This window comes from Equus quagga, chromosome 1 (genome assembly GCF_021613505.1).
Source record: "Equus quagga isolate Etosha38 chromosome 1, UCLA_HA_Equagga_1.0, whole genome shotgun sequence".
NCBI classification, from domain to species: domain Eukaryota; kingdom Metazoa; phylum Chordata; class Mammalia; order Perissodactyla; family Equidae; genus Equus; species Equus quagga.
In genome coordinates, this window is record NC_060267.1 from 71,032,135 (window position 1) to 71,049,288 (window position 17,154).

At 47.3% G+C, this 17,154-nt stretch overlaps 1 protein-coding gene across 3 annotated transcripts; it reads right to left on the reverse strand.

The window, feature by feature from the left end:
• Positions 1-11,936: 11,936 nt before the first annotated feature.
• Positions 11,937-16,659, reverse strand: KLF4 (KLF transcription factor 4). Of its 3 annotated transcripts, XM_046683425.1 has the most exons (5): positions 16,080-16,655; positions 15,846-15,966; positions 14,203-15,193; positions 13,948-14,112; positions 11,937-13,033 (listed from the first exon to the last, which is right to left on the reverse strand). In XM_046683425.1, the coding sequence occupies exons 1-5, from the start codon at positions 16,082-16,084 to the stop codon at positions 12,858-12,860; spliced, it is 1,458 nt and encodes a 485-aa protein (XP_046539381.1). In that variant the 5' UTR covers positions 16,085-16,655; the 3' UTR covers positions 11,937-12,857. The 3 variants fall into 3 exon arrangements, with proteins under 3 accessions (XP_046539381.1, XP_046539373.1, XP_046539389.1); XM_046683417.1 differs by having other exon boundaries at positions 13,948-15,193; positions 16,080-16,659; XM_046683433.1 differs by lacking the exon at positions 15,846-15,966 and having other exon boundaries at positions 16,080-16,656.
• Positions 16,660-17,154: the final 495 nt, after the last annotated feature.

Here is a 17,154-nt window from a genome sequence, read left to right on the forward strand (position 1 = left end):
GAAAGTGAGTAAAACAGTACAAAGGTAGGTCAAGGCCATAGCACTTGAAGACAAGACTCCTATTCACAGGAGTCCTAATCCTTTTTAGAGGAGAAAGGACAGAGTTTATGATTGGGATAAAACCTAAACAACTCATATCAGCTCATTTCAGATGTTCCTTTCATTTTCACATTCGTCAGATAGGCGGCCACTCATTCATCTCAAAAACTTCGGTCAATCCCTTCATCTATTGTCTTCTGCTGTTGCTCCATTGAGCCTGTTGGAGGGAAGGTTTATCTTTCTGAAACCACCAGGGGGATGCTCAGAACACTAAATGGATTAACAGTTGAACCACTAATGAGTTTCTTATCGCAAAGCTAGTTTATCTAAGTAGATTCCCCATGGTCTCCTTTCCTGGAATCAAAAGAACTTTCTGCTCTTGAGAGGGTGGCTGTCCAGTATGGAGGAGGTCAGCAGCTTTTTGCATTTTCAAATAGACCATTTTAGGTTCTTGCCCCTGAAGTGGAATGGATGTGTTTTTTTCTTTTTTACTCAGAGGATTTTGGATGAAACATGAAAAAAAGAATTCCATCATTTAAGTATCAAGAATTTAAATTCTTCCTGTTTGACAGAGAGAGAAAATAAACAACCACCAACATTAAGGGTTTGGTTCATTCAAGTCCACAAATATTTATTGAGCACTTACTGCATACCAGACACTGTGTTAGCATGGTCCTACCCCTCATTCCAGAGGGAGCAATGAATGGATCCGGTATATGTCGCATCTCAGGTAATGATAAGTGCCATCAGGAAAAATCAAGTGCATTAAAAAGGTAAAGAATAACAGAGACAGGATGGGAGGGGTTTTTTAGTGTGGTCAGGGAAGGCTGCTTTAAGGAATTGACATATGAGGGCCTTCTAGAACCTTCCCAATGCAAATATCCCAAAACACATAAACCTAGATCTATTTTAACAAGTTGGGTCATACTATACAGGTGTTTCCTCATCCAGTGAACTTTTCCGGAACATTCTTCTGCATGTACAGAGCCTGAGGCTGGGCAAAATCAGGCTTAAATTCCAGCTTCACCACTCACTGGCTTTGTGATTTAAGGCAAATGACCTAAGTTTCTTTGCTTCAGATCCCTCATCCTTAAAATGAGAATAAGAATGCCTACCTCATAGAGTTATTGAGGGAACTAGACGAGAAATATTCATGTAAAATGCTGAGTACAGGGACAGCATGGAGTAAACCTTCATAAATGTTAGCCCTTATTTATTGTTTTCCAGATAATTTTTTTTGTTTTATGGTTTTACGTTTTTTTTTCTTAAAGATTGGCACCTGAGCTAACATCTGTTGCCAATCTTCCTTTTTTTCCTTCTTCTCCCCAAAGCCCCCAGTACATAGTTGTATATTCTAGTTGTGAGTGCCTCTGGTTGTGCTATGTGGGACGCCACCTCAGCATGGCGTGATGAGTGGTGCCGTGTCCGCGCCCAGGATTCGAATGGTGAAACCCTGGGCCACTGAAGTGGAGCGCGCAAACTTAGTCACTTGGTTACGGGGTGGCCCTCCAATTTTCCAGATAATTGTAATGGAGCATGGTAGTCCTTTCTAAGAACGTACTAGGACTTACTTACCCAATAACCTACTGTTGGATGGAAGGAATTGGATATAAGCTTAACTCAGATGATATGAATGTGCTAAAGGAGAAAAATAAGAAAACAAAGCCCAAATGTAGAAAATGTGCCAAAGGAACACATTTTCTAGGAGAGACTCATTTCCCTTCTTCCATGCCTGATGCTGAATCACACCCACACATGAAAAAACCTGTCCATTTATCACCCATGCCTAGCTGCGGGGACCCCTGGGTCTTGCTTAGCAAGTCAATTTAAGGCCTGATGTGCAGGCTGAGCATGAGTCTGCAGAAGTCTTAGCCTGGATTGGGCTTTTGCAGTGGGATAACTGTAGGAGACCTGGGGGCCTCGGCTTCCTCGTTTGTGCAAAGGAAACTTCTGGTGAAATGTTCTTGGGAACTCCTTCCCGCTCTGTCATTCGTCTGTTCTTGAGCGCTCACTAGCTCCCAGACTGTGCTCCCATGCTCTGAGGAGCTTTCTCTGCCTCTGAGGTCTGAAATGGCTCTCTGACTCATTTGTCCGTGCCCTGTGGCACATACCCAGATCTATTTTAGGTTGAGATCCCGTTTAGGGGAAAAGGGATTATCTTTAGATATTGGGAGCATTAGGAGAATGTTGGCAGAGCATTTTGGAAGATGGCAAAGAGGGAGTGTTTCCCATGGGACAGCGCTGAGAATGTGGGCTCAGAGCACAGCACGCCAATGTGCCACGCCTTTCGGCTGACTTCCTCTTCTGGGTTCTCCATTCAAAGCGGGCCTCAGAGTGTGTGATCTTCAGCAAAAGACGCTTTCTTAGGCCTACCTCCAATTGGCCCAACTATCAAAAGGAATGTCTTTTATGCTGATAGATTCAATATGCATGTAACGTGCTTTGGAATCAGTGAATGAAATACCCGGGAAGAGAAACAATGGCTTATTTACTCGTGGTGATTTCGTAGAGGCTCTGGGAGGGTTCTGACGCACTAGCGATTGCCTTTCCTTGAGTCATTATCCAAACTGGAGCAGAGGAATGTGGCGTATTTTTAATAGAATGACCAATGTGACTTGTGTCTATGAGAAAGAGAGATGGATTAGGTCAATCTTGTCCATATAGCTTCCTGAGCACCAAACAGAATCCCCGTTTAGTTTAAAAAACAAACACATACCAAGGAAGCGAGGAGCAGATAAACCTCCAAATGAAGTTAGCTTTACTTTATGGGGAAGGCGGTGTGATGTGGCAGACAGAGCCTGAGCTTAGGAGTCAGATAGACCTGGGTTCCCATCACAGCTCTGTGACCTTAGGCAAGTCACTTGACTCCTCTGGGCCTTAGTCTTTTCCACTACAAAATGGGTATAGTAAATTCCTCATGGGGCCGGCCCAGTAGCACAGCGGTTAAGTACACATGTTCCGCTTTGGCAGCCCAGGGTTCACTGGTTCGGATCCCGGGTGTGGACATGACACCACTTAGCAAGCCATGCTGTGGTAGGCATCCCACATATAAAGTAGAGGAAGATAGGCATGGATGTTAGCTCAGGGCCAGTCTTCCTCAGCAAAAAGAGGAGGTTTGGCGGCAGATGTTAGCTCAGGGCTAATCTTCCTCAAAAATAAATAAATAAAAATAAATTCCTCCACATCTAGCAAAGTTCTTGGCACACCATAGGTGCTCAATGAATACTTTTCATCTATCTCCAGCTCACTCAACAGCAACGCCAAGCCTGGGTTCCCGGTACCTTCATCCAGACACGCAAGAAATGTTTTCCTGTGGTCAATGACAAAAGATGAAGAGCGAGAAACTGAAGAGTTAAAAAGAAAACAAACAAATAAATAAACCACGTGTCCCAAACCCACAATCTAAGAAATTGTCCCTCCTCACGAAGTTTCTATTCCAGGTTTTATGTTATGCCAATCTGGGAACATTGTCAAAGCAAATGTTAGTTAAAAATTGTTTACCAAAGGACAGGTAGTTAAATATCACGTACAGCGGAGAGTATTGTTATCACAAACCTAAAAAAACCTTTCTCAAACCTTTATTTATAAAGGAAGACATTGGACAGAAGTGTTCAAATACGTCCTGAGGCGGTCAGAGGATTTCTTTCTTTCTGTTCCTTGTGTAGATCTGCTGTCTGATCAGATCTCTGTAGTTTTTTCTTTTTTAACAGAGTGCCATGCATTCCAATTAAGGAAATAGATGAAACGTGTGTGTACCTAAACCTATGAGTTATTTGTCGGTTGCTGAATAGATTGCTGGCTCAGTATTGCTGGAGCCCAGGTAGATGCCGCCATTCGTGGAGAAAACCAATCCATTGCACTTCTTTAATCAGTGCAAACATTTGGCCGAGCAGTTTTATCAATTTTTTGGCATTCAGTATCGATCGTCTATCAGGACAAGAAAATGAAAATAAAGGAGAACTCGAAACCTGCAAGAGGTCATGCGCTTCCGAATGCAAATTCAGATCCAAGCATAAAACAATAGGGATTTCCAATCCTTTTACAAAGGCACAAATTGCAAATCAGACTCTCAAGCTGGAGTGGCTTTGCCTAACAAAGTCTTTAATGCAAAGAATCCCTCAGGCAAAGCCTCCTCCGTTTCTACAAGCTTCCGCGCCAAAGGAGCCCTGTGAAGTCAGTTATGCTCCGTAGCTATTAAGTTAATTGTGTCTAAAACAAAACCGGGTTGTTCCCCTGGTCTAGATCCGCAGTCTCCCAACCATAGAAATCCACAGCGTCTTGGTTTGCAGATTAAGCTCCATTTTGCTCAAATCATCAATTCCAACACAAGTTGTGATATTTGTTGAATAAGAACGAAAACTTCACGCTGAACCTGAATAACGCGTTTGAACATGCTCTCGCAGGCACCTGATAAACAAGTTGGATGTAGCTAAAATAATAAGCAATCAAGAAAATTGTAGGGGAAAAAAATGGTGTGTGTGGTTGTAGTTCATGTGGTTGAGCCCCTCAGAGGACTATCCGATCACCTTTCCAAGAGACGTAAACAATTTTTGCTTAGGCTTAGGCTAGAATGCTGATTTTCATTTAACTTACACTTTACACTCCTTGTGGAGCAAGTGTACCAGGGAAAAATATCTGTAGACATGCATATTTATATATTCTTACTCATCTTTGCTTTCCCGGCCCTTTGCAGAGTGGCTGGTGAGGCAGGTCCTTGAACAGATGATATCTGTTTGAATGAAGTTGCACAGGAAGAGAAAGCAGAACAAAGCCAGAATTGGACTTGAACACTTTGAGGGAATGGCTCCTAGGTTCTCTACAGAGGGACGCTGCGAACAATGCCCGACTTCCCTGGCCAGGGACACCACACTATCAAAGTGCTATAGAGACCAAGGAAATACTATTTGGGAGATCAGAGCACAATGTTACATTGAATTTAGAACTTTCCTTTTAAAGCCATCCTTTTTGCGTGGTTTTTAAAAAATCTTTATTCCCCTCTAAGCTTCCTTAGAGTTCTTGGATGGAGCTGTCAGCTCTCGGTCTGCTGCATGAGATACAGGAACTGGTTGGTTTTGAGATCCCAACTTGAGGGGACTTTGGGCAAGTCCAGTCCTTTATGTTGGTCTCAGTTTTCTCCCTTGAGTTAAAGGGTCCAGAAGACCCTTTTCAGCTCAAACAGTCTATGGAATTTTACAGCTTTTTTTTTTTTTTAAATCAGATGCCACTGCTTGTGCTTTTCCTCGTCCATATGAATTTTTTTTTAAAGATTTTTTTTATTTTTTCCTTTTTCTCCCGAAAGCCCCCCCCGTACATAGTTGTATATTCTTTGTTGTGGGTCCTTCTAGTTGTGGCACGTGGGACGCTGCCTCAGCGTGGTTTGATGAGCAGTGCCATGTCTGCGCCGAGGATTCGAACCAACGAAACACTGGGCCGCCTGCAGCGGAGAGCGCCAACTTAACCACTCGGCCACGGTGCCAGCCCCTACAGCTTTTTTTTTTTTTTGAGGAAGATTAGCCCTCAGCTAACTGCTGCCAATCCTCCTCTTTTTTGCTGAGGAAGACTGGCCCTGAGCTAACATCTGTTCCCATCTTCCTCCACTTTATATGTGGGACACCTACCACAGCATGGCTGGCCAAGTGGTGCCATGTCCGCACCCAGGATCCAAACTGGCAAACCCCGGGCCCCTGAGGTGGAACGCGTGCACTTAACCACTGCACCACCAGGTTGACCCCCTTGGAAGTTTACAGCTTTGATGCTTGCAATCTGTTACCCATCCTCTGTGAGGCAGTAACAGTGCCTCAAAGGCAGGGCCGTTGGACAATTTCGTGCACCCTTTTCTAGAGTCAGTTTACTTACTCATGTTCAGAAGTTGGAAAACTACTGTCATTCAAGAAGCAAGGGGAGGGGGGCCGGCCCCGTGGCCCAGTGGTTAAGTTCGTGTGCTCCACTTCAGCGGCCAGGGTTTCACTGGTTCGGATCCTGGGCGCGGACACGGCACCGCTCATCAGGCCATGCTGAGGCAGTGTCCCACATGCCACAACTAGAAGGACCCACAACTAAAATATACCACTATGTACTGGGGGGATTTGGGGAGAAAAAGCAGAAAGAAAAAAAAGAAGATTGACAGCAGTTGTTAGCTCAGGTGCCAATCTTTAAAAAAAAAAAATGCAGCAAGGGGAGTCTCAAGCTTGAAGAGCAGCAAACTAGGTGGGAGGTTTCACAGCCACCCACAGACGTCCCTTCCTCATTTGGGTAAAGTGGCCCACCCAGGGTCCTGGAATAGAAGGTACCTTCTTTAAACTTTTAAAGTGCAATCTTTTGTTTGTTTGTTTGGTGAGGAAGATTCACCCTGAGCTAACATCTGTGCCAATCTTCCTCTGTTTTGTATGTGGGATGCCTCCACAGCATAGCTAGTAAACGGAGTAGGTCCACGCCTGGGGTCTGAACCCGTGAATCTGTGCCGGTGAAGCAGAGTGCCCAGAACTTTAACCACTCAGGCACCAGGCCAGCCCTAAAGTGCAATATTTTTTTAACCTTCCTTGTTTGTCATATGTTCACAGTACCCTTATATTTTGTCCTTGAAAGGAGGTACAATGGGTTATCCAATGAGAAGAATAAAATATTCCTTTTTCTCAAAATTCTGGCTTCGTGGAGGCCATGCCCAGTGGTCCCCTAGCTGCTTCCTGTGGGTCACCTGACACCCACATGCCTTCCCCAAGACACAACAAACCCCTCTAATGAACACAATTCTTTTCAGAATCAATGCAGAGAATCACCTGTCAAGGAAGAAGTCTCTAAAAAGAGATGCCAGGATTTGAGGCTAAATGTTCAATAAATAATTTTCTTCAATTAAATCCAGTAACTATGGGCCTTCAAGGGCAAATAAGGAAAGCTCCCAGTGCCCTTCGGGAGTTCATGTCTGTTGGAGGAAACAGATGCACAAAACCTTGTAACACATAAGGATAAAACTTGAACATAAGATCTAAATCCAGAGGAATGGAGGCGATTTTTTAAGAGCTCGGCTTTGAAGGATCTGTGGGCGCTTGTCAGGGGAGTATGGGTCTTCCTAGAAGCAGCAGGGACCGGCATTTGCAAGCAAAGTCTGAAAAGCTGAAACAGGCACGGTGTGTTGGGGGTCAAGGGTAGTTTGCAAGGCCCGTACACTTCCGGAGTGATTGAATCCTTAAGGAGAGCATTCTGGACAAGTAGCTGGGGGCCACAATTGGAGGAGCGATCAAGCTAAATCTTTATCTGCTAGGCTCTGGGCACCTTGGGAAATTAATGAATAGAGGAGGGGCTTGACAAGATCTGTTTGACCAGGACGGCTGTGTGCTGGGCCGGAAGTGAGGACAAAAACAGGAGCTTTTGATCCCACTTCAGAACTAGAAGTGTGGCTCTTGCTCATGGCATAGTGACCAGCTCAAGAAACACGTGCAGGAAACTCAGGCGTCCCAGTCAGTCACCTTGTCAAAGGAAACAGCACACGGATTGGGAGACAGAAAGTCTGGGGCTTTTGACTCCTAAACAGGTTTACTGGAAGAACTTGGATGTGAGCAAATCCTTCTGAATTGGGGTGTATCCATTTTGCCTGTAGCCCTACCTGCCCAGCAGACTGAAGACAAAAGTATTAGAAGAGAAATGCTTTGAGTATGTCAGCAAGAATGAGACATGAAAACCAAACATTAAACCATAAAGGGAACCTCGGTTTCCTCATCTGGGAAAATGGAGACGGGAGAGGGAAATCCCACCCCTACCTTTGTTATGAAAATTGAGGTAATGGAGAGTGTCAATACTTCATAGACCGCACAGAGTGGTGCAGAAGTAAGGGGTCACTCTACACCAGCAAATGGTGACTCTGGTCAGACAAGAGGTGTGCCTGTCCTTGATGAAAAAATCTCTTCCATTTGTTTCGTCTAAGAGACCCTGCTTATGGTTTGCACCAATCCCCGTATCTCCCTGGCTTTCAGCAAGTGTGTCAAGTTCTTTTAATTTCTCTGTGAAGTTATTTACCCATTTTAGCTTTCAAGTGGGTAAGCAGATCTAGCATCCGAGTGCATTGGCTTTGTGTCATGGCCATCTGACCACCATTCAGTAGTATGATGATCCAGGGCCAGGTAGGAAGATTCAAATATTACAGGTGAGATGGGTACTATAACCCCACTCAACCTCCTGGCCTCAGATGCCCTGAACTGAACAGATTTGACTGTTTGCCCTAATTGATTTTAGATAATTGTCAAACCTCCACCTGGGGCTCCATCTATCTGTCTCTCTCCATAAAGAGCTTCTTCTCTTGTTTCTTGCTCTATTTAGATAATAACACGTAAGGTTAACATGAAAAGAAGCACAAAGGGATGGCAAATGGTTCTCACCCTCTGGGATATCATTATAATTATCGTGCTGTATCAATGAAAAATGTTCTATCCAGTAGATTCAAAGGGATTCTGAAAGTGTGAATTTCCTTTTTGTTGTCGCTATTAAATTGGATTTGTTTATTTCCTGCTTTTCCTTTAAGAACAAGTGGAGAAGCCTATTTGGGAGGATCGGTTGCAACCTGCTGACTCATCTAGGGCGTCAAGAAGACAGAAGCAATTCAAAAAAGGGATATTATAGCAATGACACTGTGGAAAACAAAAAGATGGAGTCCTGTTGTACACGATTCCAGAGACGCTGTTTCCTTGATGTTCCTACCCCATGGGCCCTCCTCCCCCCGCTAAGTTAACTGGCTATGGTAGCCTAGAAGCCAGCCTGAAGGATTGTCTGTGTTTAGGCGAACATTTTAGCAGTGCTCTCCTCTGAGCTTTGACTGTGACCAGCTCCTTGAGGTTCTGCGTACTCCATCAGGATTTAAGAATTTATTAGTTTTGTCAGGAGGTGGTGAGAAATTTACTCACGAGCTACTTTTTTGTTTAAGGTAAAGTCTTCCAAAGGATGTTTGTTGCGAACTTCCATTTTAGTTTTATTTAACATGAAAAAAAAAGATTTTCTTTCCATACAGCCTTCTGATTATAACAGTAATTCCTTTGCATTTTCACAGGGAGAACATTCCATGATACAGTCCACAGTATTTATTGTGTAGAGAGTTCTCGATGGTTTTATATGAAATATTATTTGAATGACTCTACACGTGAACAACGAATGGTAGTTTCACAAGCAACCTTTAGAAAGCACACGGAGCTTCAGTTTAGCATCATAAAAACACGTCACAGTACAATAGCCTGTGGAACGTGCCAAGAAAATACGAGGAAATAAAATAAATACACAAAATATATAATAATAAATAAAATAATAGAATAGAATACATAAAAATGTTTGTGTAGGACTGGATGGTGTCCATGAGAGGGAGAAGGGTGGAGCGGGGAGAGAATGTGGACCATAAATTCACTTACGTATGTGTGTTATTGTGCTGAATGAAGCTTCAGAAGCCAGATCGGATAATAGAACAGGTGGCTGACACGGCTGCTAAATTTAGATGCTCCCATAGATCCAAGTACAACAGGTACCACCACTTGTCTCAATATTTTCCCTATGGACTTGCTTCCATAGCATGAGAACTGCCTCTCCTGGGCTTTCTTACATGCAAAGAAATTATACGTAAAAAATTGTTAATCTCCGGATATGAAATAACATCTCACGTTTCTAAAACTTGGAACAGTTTTTGAAAGGAAAAGAATTATTCCCACGACCACCCTACTTGAGATGGTGAATATTCCTGTGCATTCTAACAAAACTAGAAGAGGATTCTAGGAGTCAAACAGGTTTTCAGGTAGAAAGGATATTTTGCTGGAAAAGGCATTTTGCTGGAAAAGAGAGAGACAAAGTCTGTTGATGAAGGAAACACTATTGTTAATCTTTTGTGTGTTTGTGTGTGTGCGCGCACATGAGTTAAAATCTAGGACGTATAAAATTAAACGTCATAAGGAAAATGTAATAAGCAGGCATCTCAATCATTAGGTCGCCTTTATTACACAGTATAAACGGCTCTGTAATGCAGTAATGACAGGACACCTGGAGCTCCGAGCTGATAGGTTCCAGAGTAAATAGTTGAGCTACTTGTGCATGTTAAATAGTTTGTCCTGTTACATTTTTTAAAAGCTTCCTCATTTATTTTAGATGTTGAAGCTTTCTTTTGCGGGTTAGAAAAAGTTAATGCAAGTGATGTTTCCCTAAGACATCGGAAAAATTTGAATCAATTTGAAGTGTCTTATTATTTCATGTTTCTTCTACTTGGAATAACAGGTGCTTAGCAAATATGAAGATGGTAACCATCATTTGATAAACATTTTTAATACGCCATGTGCCAGAGGCTCTGTGTAAGAGAGAGGTAGCTTCCAAGACCAACAACCGCAATTTAACACAAAGAAAAACGTATTAGAATGTAGGCTTTGTTTAAATAGTTTTAACTGCTAAAAAATGAAGCTGAAATATTTGCGCCTGTGTTCAATAAAAAACTCTCTGTTTTAAAAACTTATTTTAGAATATCTGGAAATTGCTGAAAATTTAACCAGGGAAAATCAGTATTAATATTTTGGTATTTCCTTCCAGTCTTTTCTCTTAATTTTCTATTGCTTCTCTCTCCTTCAACGCACATCCACACTTAAACTTACACAATTAGAATCCTACTGTTTATAGTCTCATATCCTGCTTTTTCCACTTAACATACCATGAGCATTTTTCCATGTCATTAAATATGCTTTGAATATGTTCTTGGCCACATAAAATTCCATCCTATTGATGCACCTGTTTTCTTTTAAGCTAAGACACATGCCATGTTTTCCAGTCATGCTGGACTCTTAAAACAAGGAAAATACTTGATGTACCGTGAACCTCTTATGAATTTCTATTTTTTTATTCCATTTATGAAACGCACCCACAGTGCAAACACCCCTCTGGACATTATATATAATGGTTAATAAGCAGTCTGAAGGAAATGCCAGTCAGCTTCTGTCTGCTTGACAATGTTAATTAGTCACCCGCATCACCATTACAAATATATAAAGTGTCGTCAAGTGTCACAAATACTTTTTCCCTTTTGTGACAGCCATAAAAGGAGCCTCAAATTCTTGGACATCCGCCTCAAGCAAGTACCAGTGCAGTTTTCAGCTTTAACAACTTCAGAAGTATGCTACGAACTTACAAAAACACCGTTTAAAACTGACATAAATTTGCTTTCCCCTTAGTTTGGTGACTTTGGGTAATTTGTAATATTTTTGTTTCAGTCTGCTGAAACAATGGGTCTGGCTATCTCCAGAGGACCAATGAAGTTTTAAAAGGATCTGCTAGAAACTAGTTAAGGATATAACCAGAAGGAATGTATCTGTAACACACTGAGCATAAATGAGTCCCATAATCCTCAGGAGGGCACTGTGGAACCACGTTCTTAGGGTTGTGCGCTGTGGGAACGCTGTTGTTACTTAAATTGTTCTAAGCACAAGGCCAGGCCTCCGAAGAGAGAAGATTTTTGTATTTTCATTTAATTTTAAAGACAAACTATAAAGCTGTTTTAAAATGTAAAACTGAAATGTGTACGTTGATTTTATGACTACTTTTATATTAAATTGAGCAAATTGAAGAACGACTGAGCTGTTTCCACCTCGAAATTAATACTCAGGTAAGGAAACTGCTGTCATGTCCTTTTATATACAATTTGGAAAAGCGACCTAAGACCAGGTAAGTTTAATTCTCTATCTCAAATACTCAGCCCTTTCAGCGCCTAAGACATTGAAAGTACTTACTGAAAAACTAAGTAGTCTTTAAAAAAGTCTTCTTTTAATCTCTGTTGAGATAGCTGGCTCTCCCGTGTGATTTTCACTTGCCCTACCCATTGTGTTTAAACTGAAATCTGTGACAAGCTTCTCCAGGGGAAAAACGAAACGAAACGAAACGAAACCAAAACCATGTTCAGATAAAATATTATAGGTTTATTTAAAACTTAATTCTCACCTTGAGTATGCAAAATACAAACTCCACAAAATGTTCATTTTTTTACTTTGTAGTTTACAAATATACAAAATAGAAGTTTGCTTAAATTTATATTACATATTTATTAAGGCAAGGAACTATATAGAAAAAAACATTTGTTCTGCTTAAGGCATACTTGGGAATAAACCATTGTACAAATTATTGCACATCTGAAACCACAGTGCATAACAGACTGTCTGCATAAAAAACGTTACAGAAGTAAACCAGGTGTATTTACCTGACTTAGGTCATAAATGTAGATCGGAAGACAAAAAGAGATTTTCCTTGTCAAAGTATGCAGCAGTTTTAAGAACTCTGGCTTCCTCATTTGGTACCTTTAGAACCAAGACTCACCAAGCACCATCGTTTAGGCGATTAAAACACATTTTCTGTACCTGAATTTCTTCCTCTTCTTCTAATATCATAATAATGGCTTTTAGAAGGCAAAGAGAATACAAGGTGATGTTTATGCTTAAATTGCAGCGCAACACAATTCAAGGGAATTCTGGTCTTCCCCTCCCCCAAAACTCACGGATCTAATTTATACCCTGATATCCACAACTTCCAGTCACCCCCTTGGCAATTGTAAGTCCAGGAATATTCAAGTTGGATTTAGAATTGGAATGATAGAAGATCCAGTCACAGACCCCATCTGTTCTTTGATTTGTCTTTTGGTTTCCTCATTGTCTCCTGATCGTCCATTCACAAGCTGACTCTGGGGAACTTGACCACGACTGTAGTGCTTTCCAGCTGGGTTCCTCCCCTCCCCGGGAAGACAGTGTGAAAGGTTAAAAAAAAAAAAAAAAAAAAATACTGAATTCTCTTCTGGCAGTGTGGGTCATATCCACTGTTTCGGGAATTTAAAAGTGCCTCTTCATGTGTAAGGCGAGGTGGTCCGACCTGGAAAAGGCCCGGTCGCACTTCTGGCACTGGAAGGGGCGGTGCCCGGTGTGTTTGCGGTAGTGCCTGGTCAGTTCGTCAGAGCGGGCGAACTTCCACCCGCAGCCGTCCCAGTCACAGTGGTAAGGCTTCTCACCTGGAAAAGGGAAGGGAAGCCGGTGAAGGCCTGGCTAAACAACCCCGCTTGGAAAGGATCCAGGAGCATCTTTACACCACTGAAGGCCGTATTAGGTTTCAGATCATCAACAGGAATACGCAATGTGTCTTAAGTATTCTTTTTTCAGGGGAACACAGATAAGTACCAAAACCACCTAAACCTACACTTCTACAGGGATAAAAGTTTCATTCTTCTGAGCCAAGACAGGACAGTGGTGGAAATGAATTCGGAAATCATGTCTGCTGGTGCATCTCTTCTAGCCCAAACAAAGCAATAAAATCTTATCCCACTACAATTAGGTCTAAAAGGCCACAGGAGACTACTTCTGTACTAACACCTCTGCTATTTTACTGAACTTTACCTACATGACCTTACGCGCCTATTTACATCAACATCGAAATTCTCTGCAGTGATGATCTTAAACCAGAATCTCGGCAATCCTAACCATTAAATGCGTGTAATTTAAATAAAACCTAATTATTAAGAATAGAACTATAAGGAAGGGAAGGTGAATCTGGGAAGGGAACAACCAACGAACAGGCTAGAAAATGAAAATCGGATTAAAAAAACCCGTCAGGCTGTTGCACTGCAAAGTATAATTTCTTGATTACAAGGGCCAAGCTTTGCTCAAGCTAGGAGAGGCCCAGGGCCGCCTGGAATCTCCCTGCCTTTCAAAGGCCTAACAAAACTGCACGTTCAAGCACTGATACCATCCATCAAGCAAAAGGCTCCTGGGCAAAAAAGCAGGCGCCAGTTTGCTGTACTCCGCTGTGATCCAGGAGATGGAGGAGATAGACTGCGCCCCACATCCCAAGCGAGGTCCCAAGGAGCGCCCAGTTAGCTGATGGAGCTGGCCACCAACCCCCTCCTCTCCCCAGCTCCTGTCCTCCTACCTGTGTGGGTTCGCAGGTGTGCCTTGAGATGAGAACTCTTCGTATAGGTTTTGCCGCAGCCCGCATAATCACAAGTGTGAGTGGCTGTCCTTTTCCGGGGCCATGACCTTCTCCCCCTCTTTGGTTTGGGCTCCTCCGGCATGCAGGAACCAGGTGGCATGAGCTCTAGGGGTGAAGAAGGTGGGGTCAGCATCATCCCATGCACCCCGGAGGGCCGGCACTCGGGAGCTGGAAGTAGGAAACCCCAGGACTGACCTTGGTAATGGAGCTGTGGAACCTGTGGCTGCATCTGGTCCGGCAGGAAAGGTGGGTAGTTGGGCCCTGGGTGGGGATGGAAGCCCGGGGGGAGTGGCAGGGCAGGATGACAGTCCCTGTTGCTCAGCAGTTCCTCGGCACCCAGGGTCGGGGTAGTCCTGCTGGGGAGCTGCCGCCCCAGGGGAAAGTCATGCGCAGGTGGCCGGTGGCCATTGCTGAGAGGGGGTCCAGTGCCCAAGTGGGCCTCTAGGGGCCGACCGACCGTGCACGAGGAGACAGCCTCCTGCTTGATCTTGGGGCACATGCGCGGTGGCCCGCCGCTGTAGGGCGCCACCACCACCGGGTGGCTGCCGTCCGGGCTGCCTTTGCTAACACTGATGACCGACGGGCTGCCGTACTCGCTGCCAGGGGCACTCAGCGACGCCTTCAACACAAACTTGCCCATCAGCCCGCCACCTGGCGGCTGCGGCTGCTGCGGTGGAATGTACACTGGGTCCAATTCGGGCCGCAGGAGCTCGGCCACGAAGCCGCCCGAGGGGCTCACGTCGTTGATGTCCGCCAGGTTGAAGGGAGCTGTGGGAGGGGGCACAGACTCCCGGCCATAGAGGAGGCCGCCGCTCGTGCTGCCCGGCGCCACGCCCGGGTCTCCCCCGGCCCGCATCGGATAGCTGAAGCTGCAGGTGGAGGGAGCACTAGCAGGACCGCTGCTCGACGGGGAGGACGAGGATGAGGCCGAGGCCGACGAGGACACGGTGGCGGCCACCGACTCCTGATGGGACAGCGAGTTGGAGAGGATAAAGTCCAGGTCCAGGAGATCGTTGAACTCCTCCGTCTCCCTCCGGGGTAGGAGCGCCGGGTTGCTGCCGCCGCAAGCCGCGCCAACTCCGCCACTCTCCAGGTCAGTGGCCAAAGTCGTCGCCGGCAGGTCGTAGGGGCGGCCAGGAAGCACCGGGGGAAGTCGCTTCATGGGGGAGAGCTCCTCCCGCCAGCGCTGCGGGAACAGCACGGGAGAAAGGCTGTCAGTCGTGGTCCCCCTGCTGCCACCAGACATACCGGCGGGCTACCACACCTATACCGCCCAGGCATGAGGACCGGGCAGGCAGGAAGTGCCTGGGGACTCTGGGCGCTAGCGCTGCAATCTTGGCCCACAACCCGGTCCAAGGAGAGGCGGTGCGCCGATATGGAGGATGTAATGTTGTGCCTGCCCGATTGCGTGTGAGGGAGCGCCGCGGCTAGCGAGCCGGGGTCCCTCCCCAGCCAGATCCCGGGGACGCTCCCGCCGCCCCCGGAATTGGGACACCGAGGCTCTCCTGGTGCGCCCTAGCCACGGGGACGCCTACGCGCTAAGCTCACTCGGGCCCAGCCAGTGTCTGGGGACACAGACACCGCCCGCCCTGCCGCCTGCGCGCTACGGGACGTGCGCGGACCCGGTGTGCGCCCCCGGCGGCTCCGCAGCGTCCGGACCACACGCACAGACAGCTGAGCCAAGGGCGCGGAAGCCATCCTGGGAAGGCTGCGGAGCCCGTGCGGTGGCCACTCCTGCCCCTCGCCTGGTGGTTCGCGGTGACCCCAGGGCTCCGCTCGTCCCCACCCCACCCGCAGAGGACCACTGGACGCTCCCGACGGCCCGGGGCAACACTCACGTTATTCGGGGCACCTGCTGGCCGCAGGGTCTTCTCCCTTCCCGCCGGGCCGGACGCGAACGTGGAGAAGGACGGGAGCAGTGCGTCGCTGACAGCCATGTCAGACTCGCCAGGTGGCTGCCTGCGGGCCGGGTCGGGTGCACACGGAGGCAGGAGTCAGGGGGCCACCCTCGACCGCCGCTCCGGCGCGTGCCCCCGGCCGTCACCCCTCCCCGCGCCCCGCGCTGCACCTACCTCATTAATGTGGGGGCCCAGAAGGTCCTCGAGAGTCCGAAGCAGTGGGGGTACCCGAACCCCAAAGTCAACGAAGAGGAAGAAGAAGACTTAGAAACGAAGTCAAAACCAAAACCCCCAAATTGCCCGAGGTCCGTCTTCTTTGGATTAAATATAAATGGGAGATGCCTTTTTAAAAAAGTTCCTTTGTATACAAAAGTTCTTAGAAAAGTTGTAAACTCATAAAAATAGACAATCAGCAAGGCGAGTAAGTATGTCCGGTGGCCAGGCTGCGCTCTCTTCGACTCAGCAGCGTCCCCCCCCGCTGTCGCGGTCGCCGCGGCTGTCGCCGTGGGCGCTGGGGCTGTGGCAGAGGTGGCGGGCGGGCGGCGCCGCCAGGTGAGACTGGCCGCGGTGGCGCGGATCTGCGGACTGGGCGGCGGCGCGGGGCGCGGAGTCCGGGGGGCTGCGCGGGGCGCGAGCGGCCATGGGCGCTGGCCGCGGGCGGGTGGGTGGCTGGGTGGGGGGCCGGAGGGGCGGGGAGGGGCACTTGGCGGCTCCCGGTGCCGCCGCCGCCCGCCACCGCCTCTGGTCCCCGCGCGCCCGCAGCCGCGCTCGCTCTCTCGGGCCGGGGAACTGCCGGCGGCCGCCGCGCGCTCCTTACTTATAACTTCTCGGCTCCCGCCCTCCCCCGCCTCCTACCCGCCGAGCGCAGGGGCCCGCCGCCAGGCCCCGCCCCCCCTTTCTTCTCCCCTCCCTCCCGCGGTCCCCCGCGCGTTGCCATGGCAGCTAGATAAACAAACTCTGCGCACGTGGGGGCGGGGGAGAGGGAGGGGCGCAGGCGGGGCCGGGCCGGGCCGTGACGCCAGCCCGGCAGCTGGCGGGCAGGAGCCGGGCTGACGCCGGCGGTGGTGGCGGCGGCGGTCCCGGCGCGGGGGACGGGGCGCAGGGTCGGCAGTCGCGCGCCCAGGGCAGTCGGCGTGGCCACGGTTCGCTCCCTGGGTTCGAAGCCCGGGGCCGAGAAGGCTGGTGGGGGCGGGGGTCGGTAACGCGCCCCCACCCCCGCTCCGGGACGTGCTCGCCGGTCTGTCTGCGC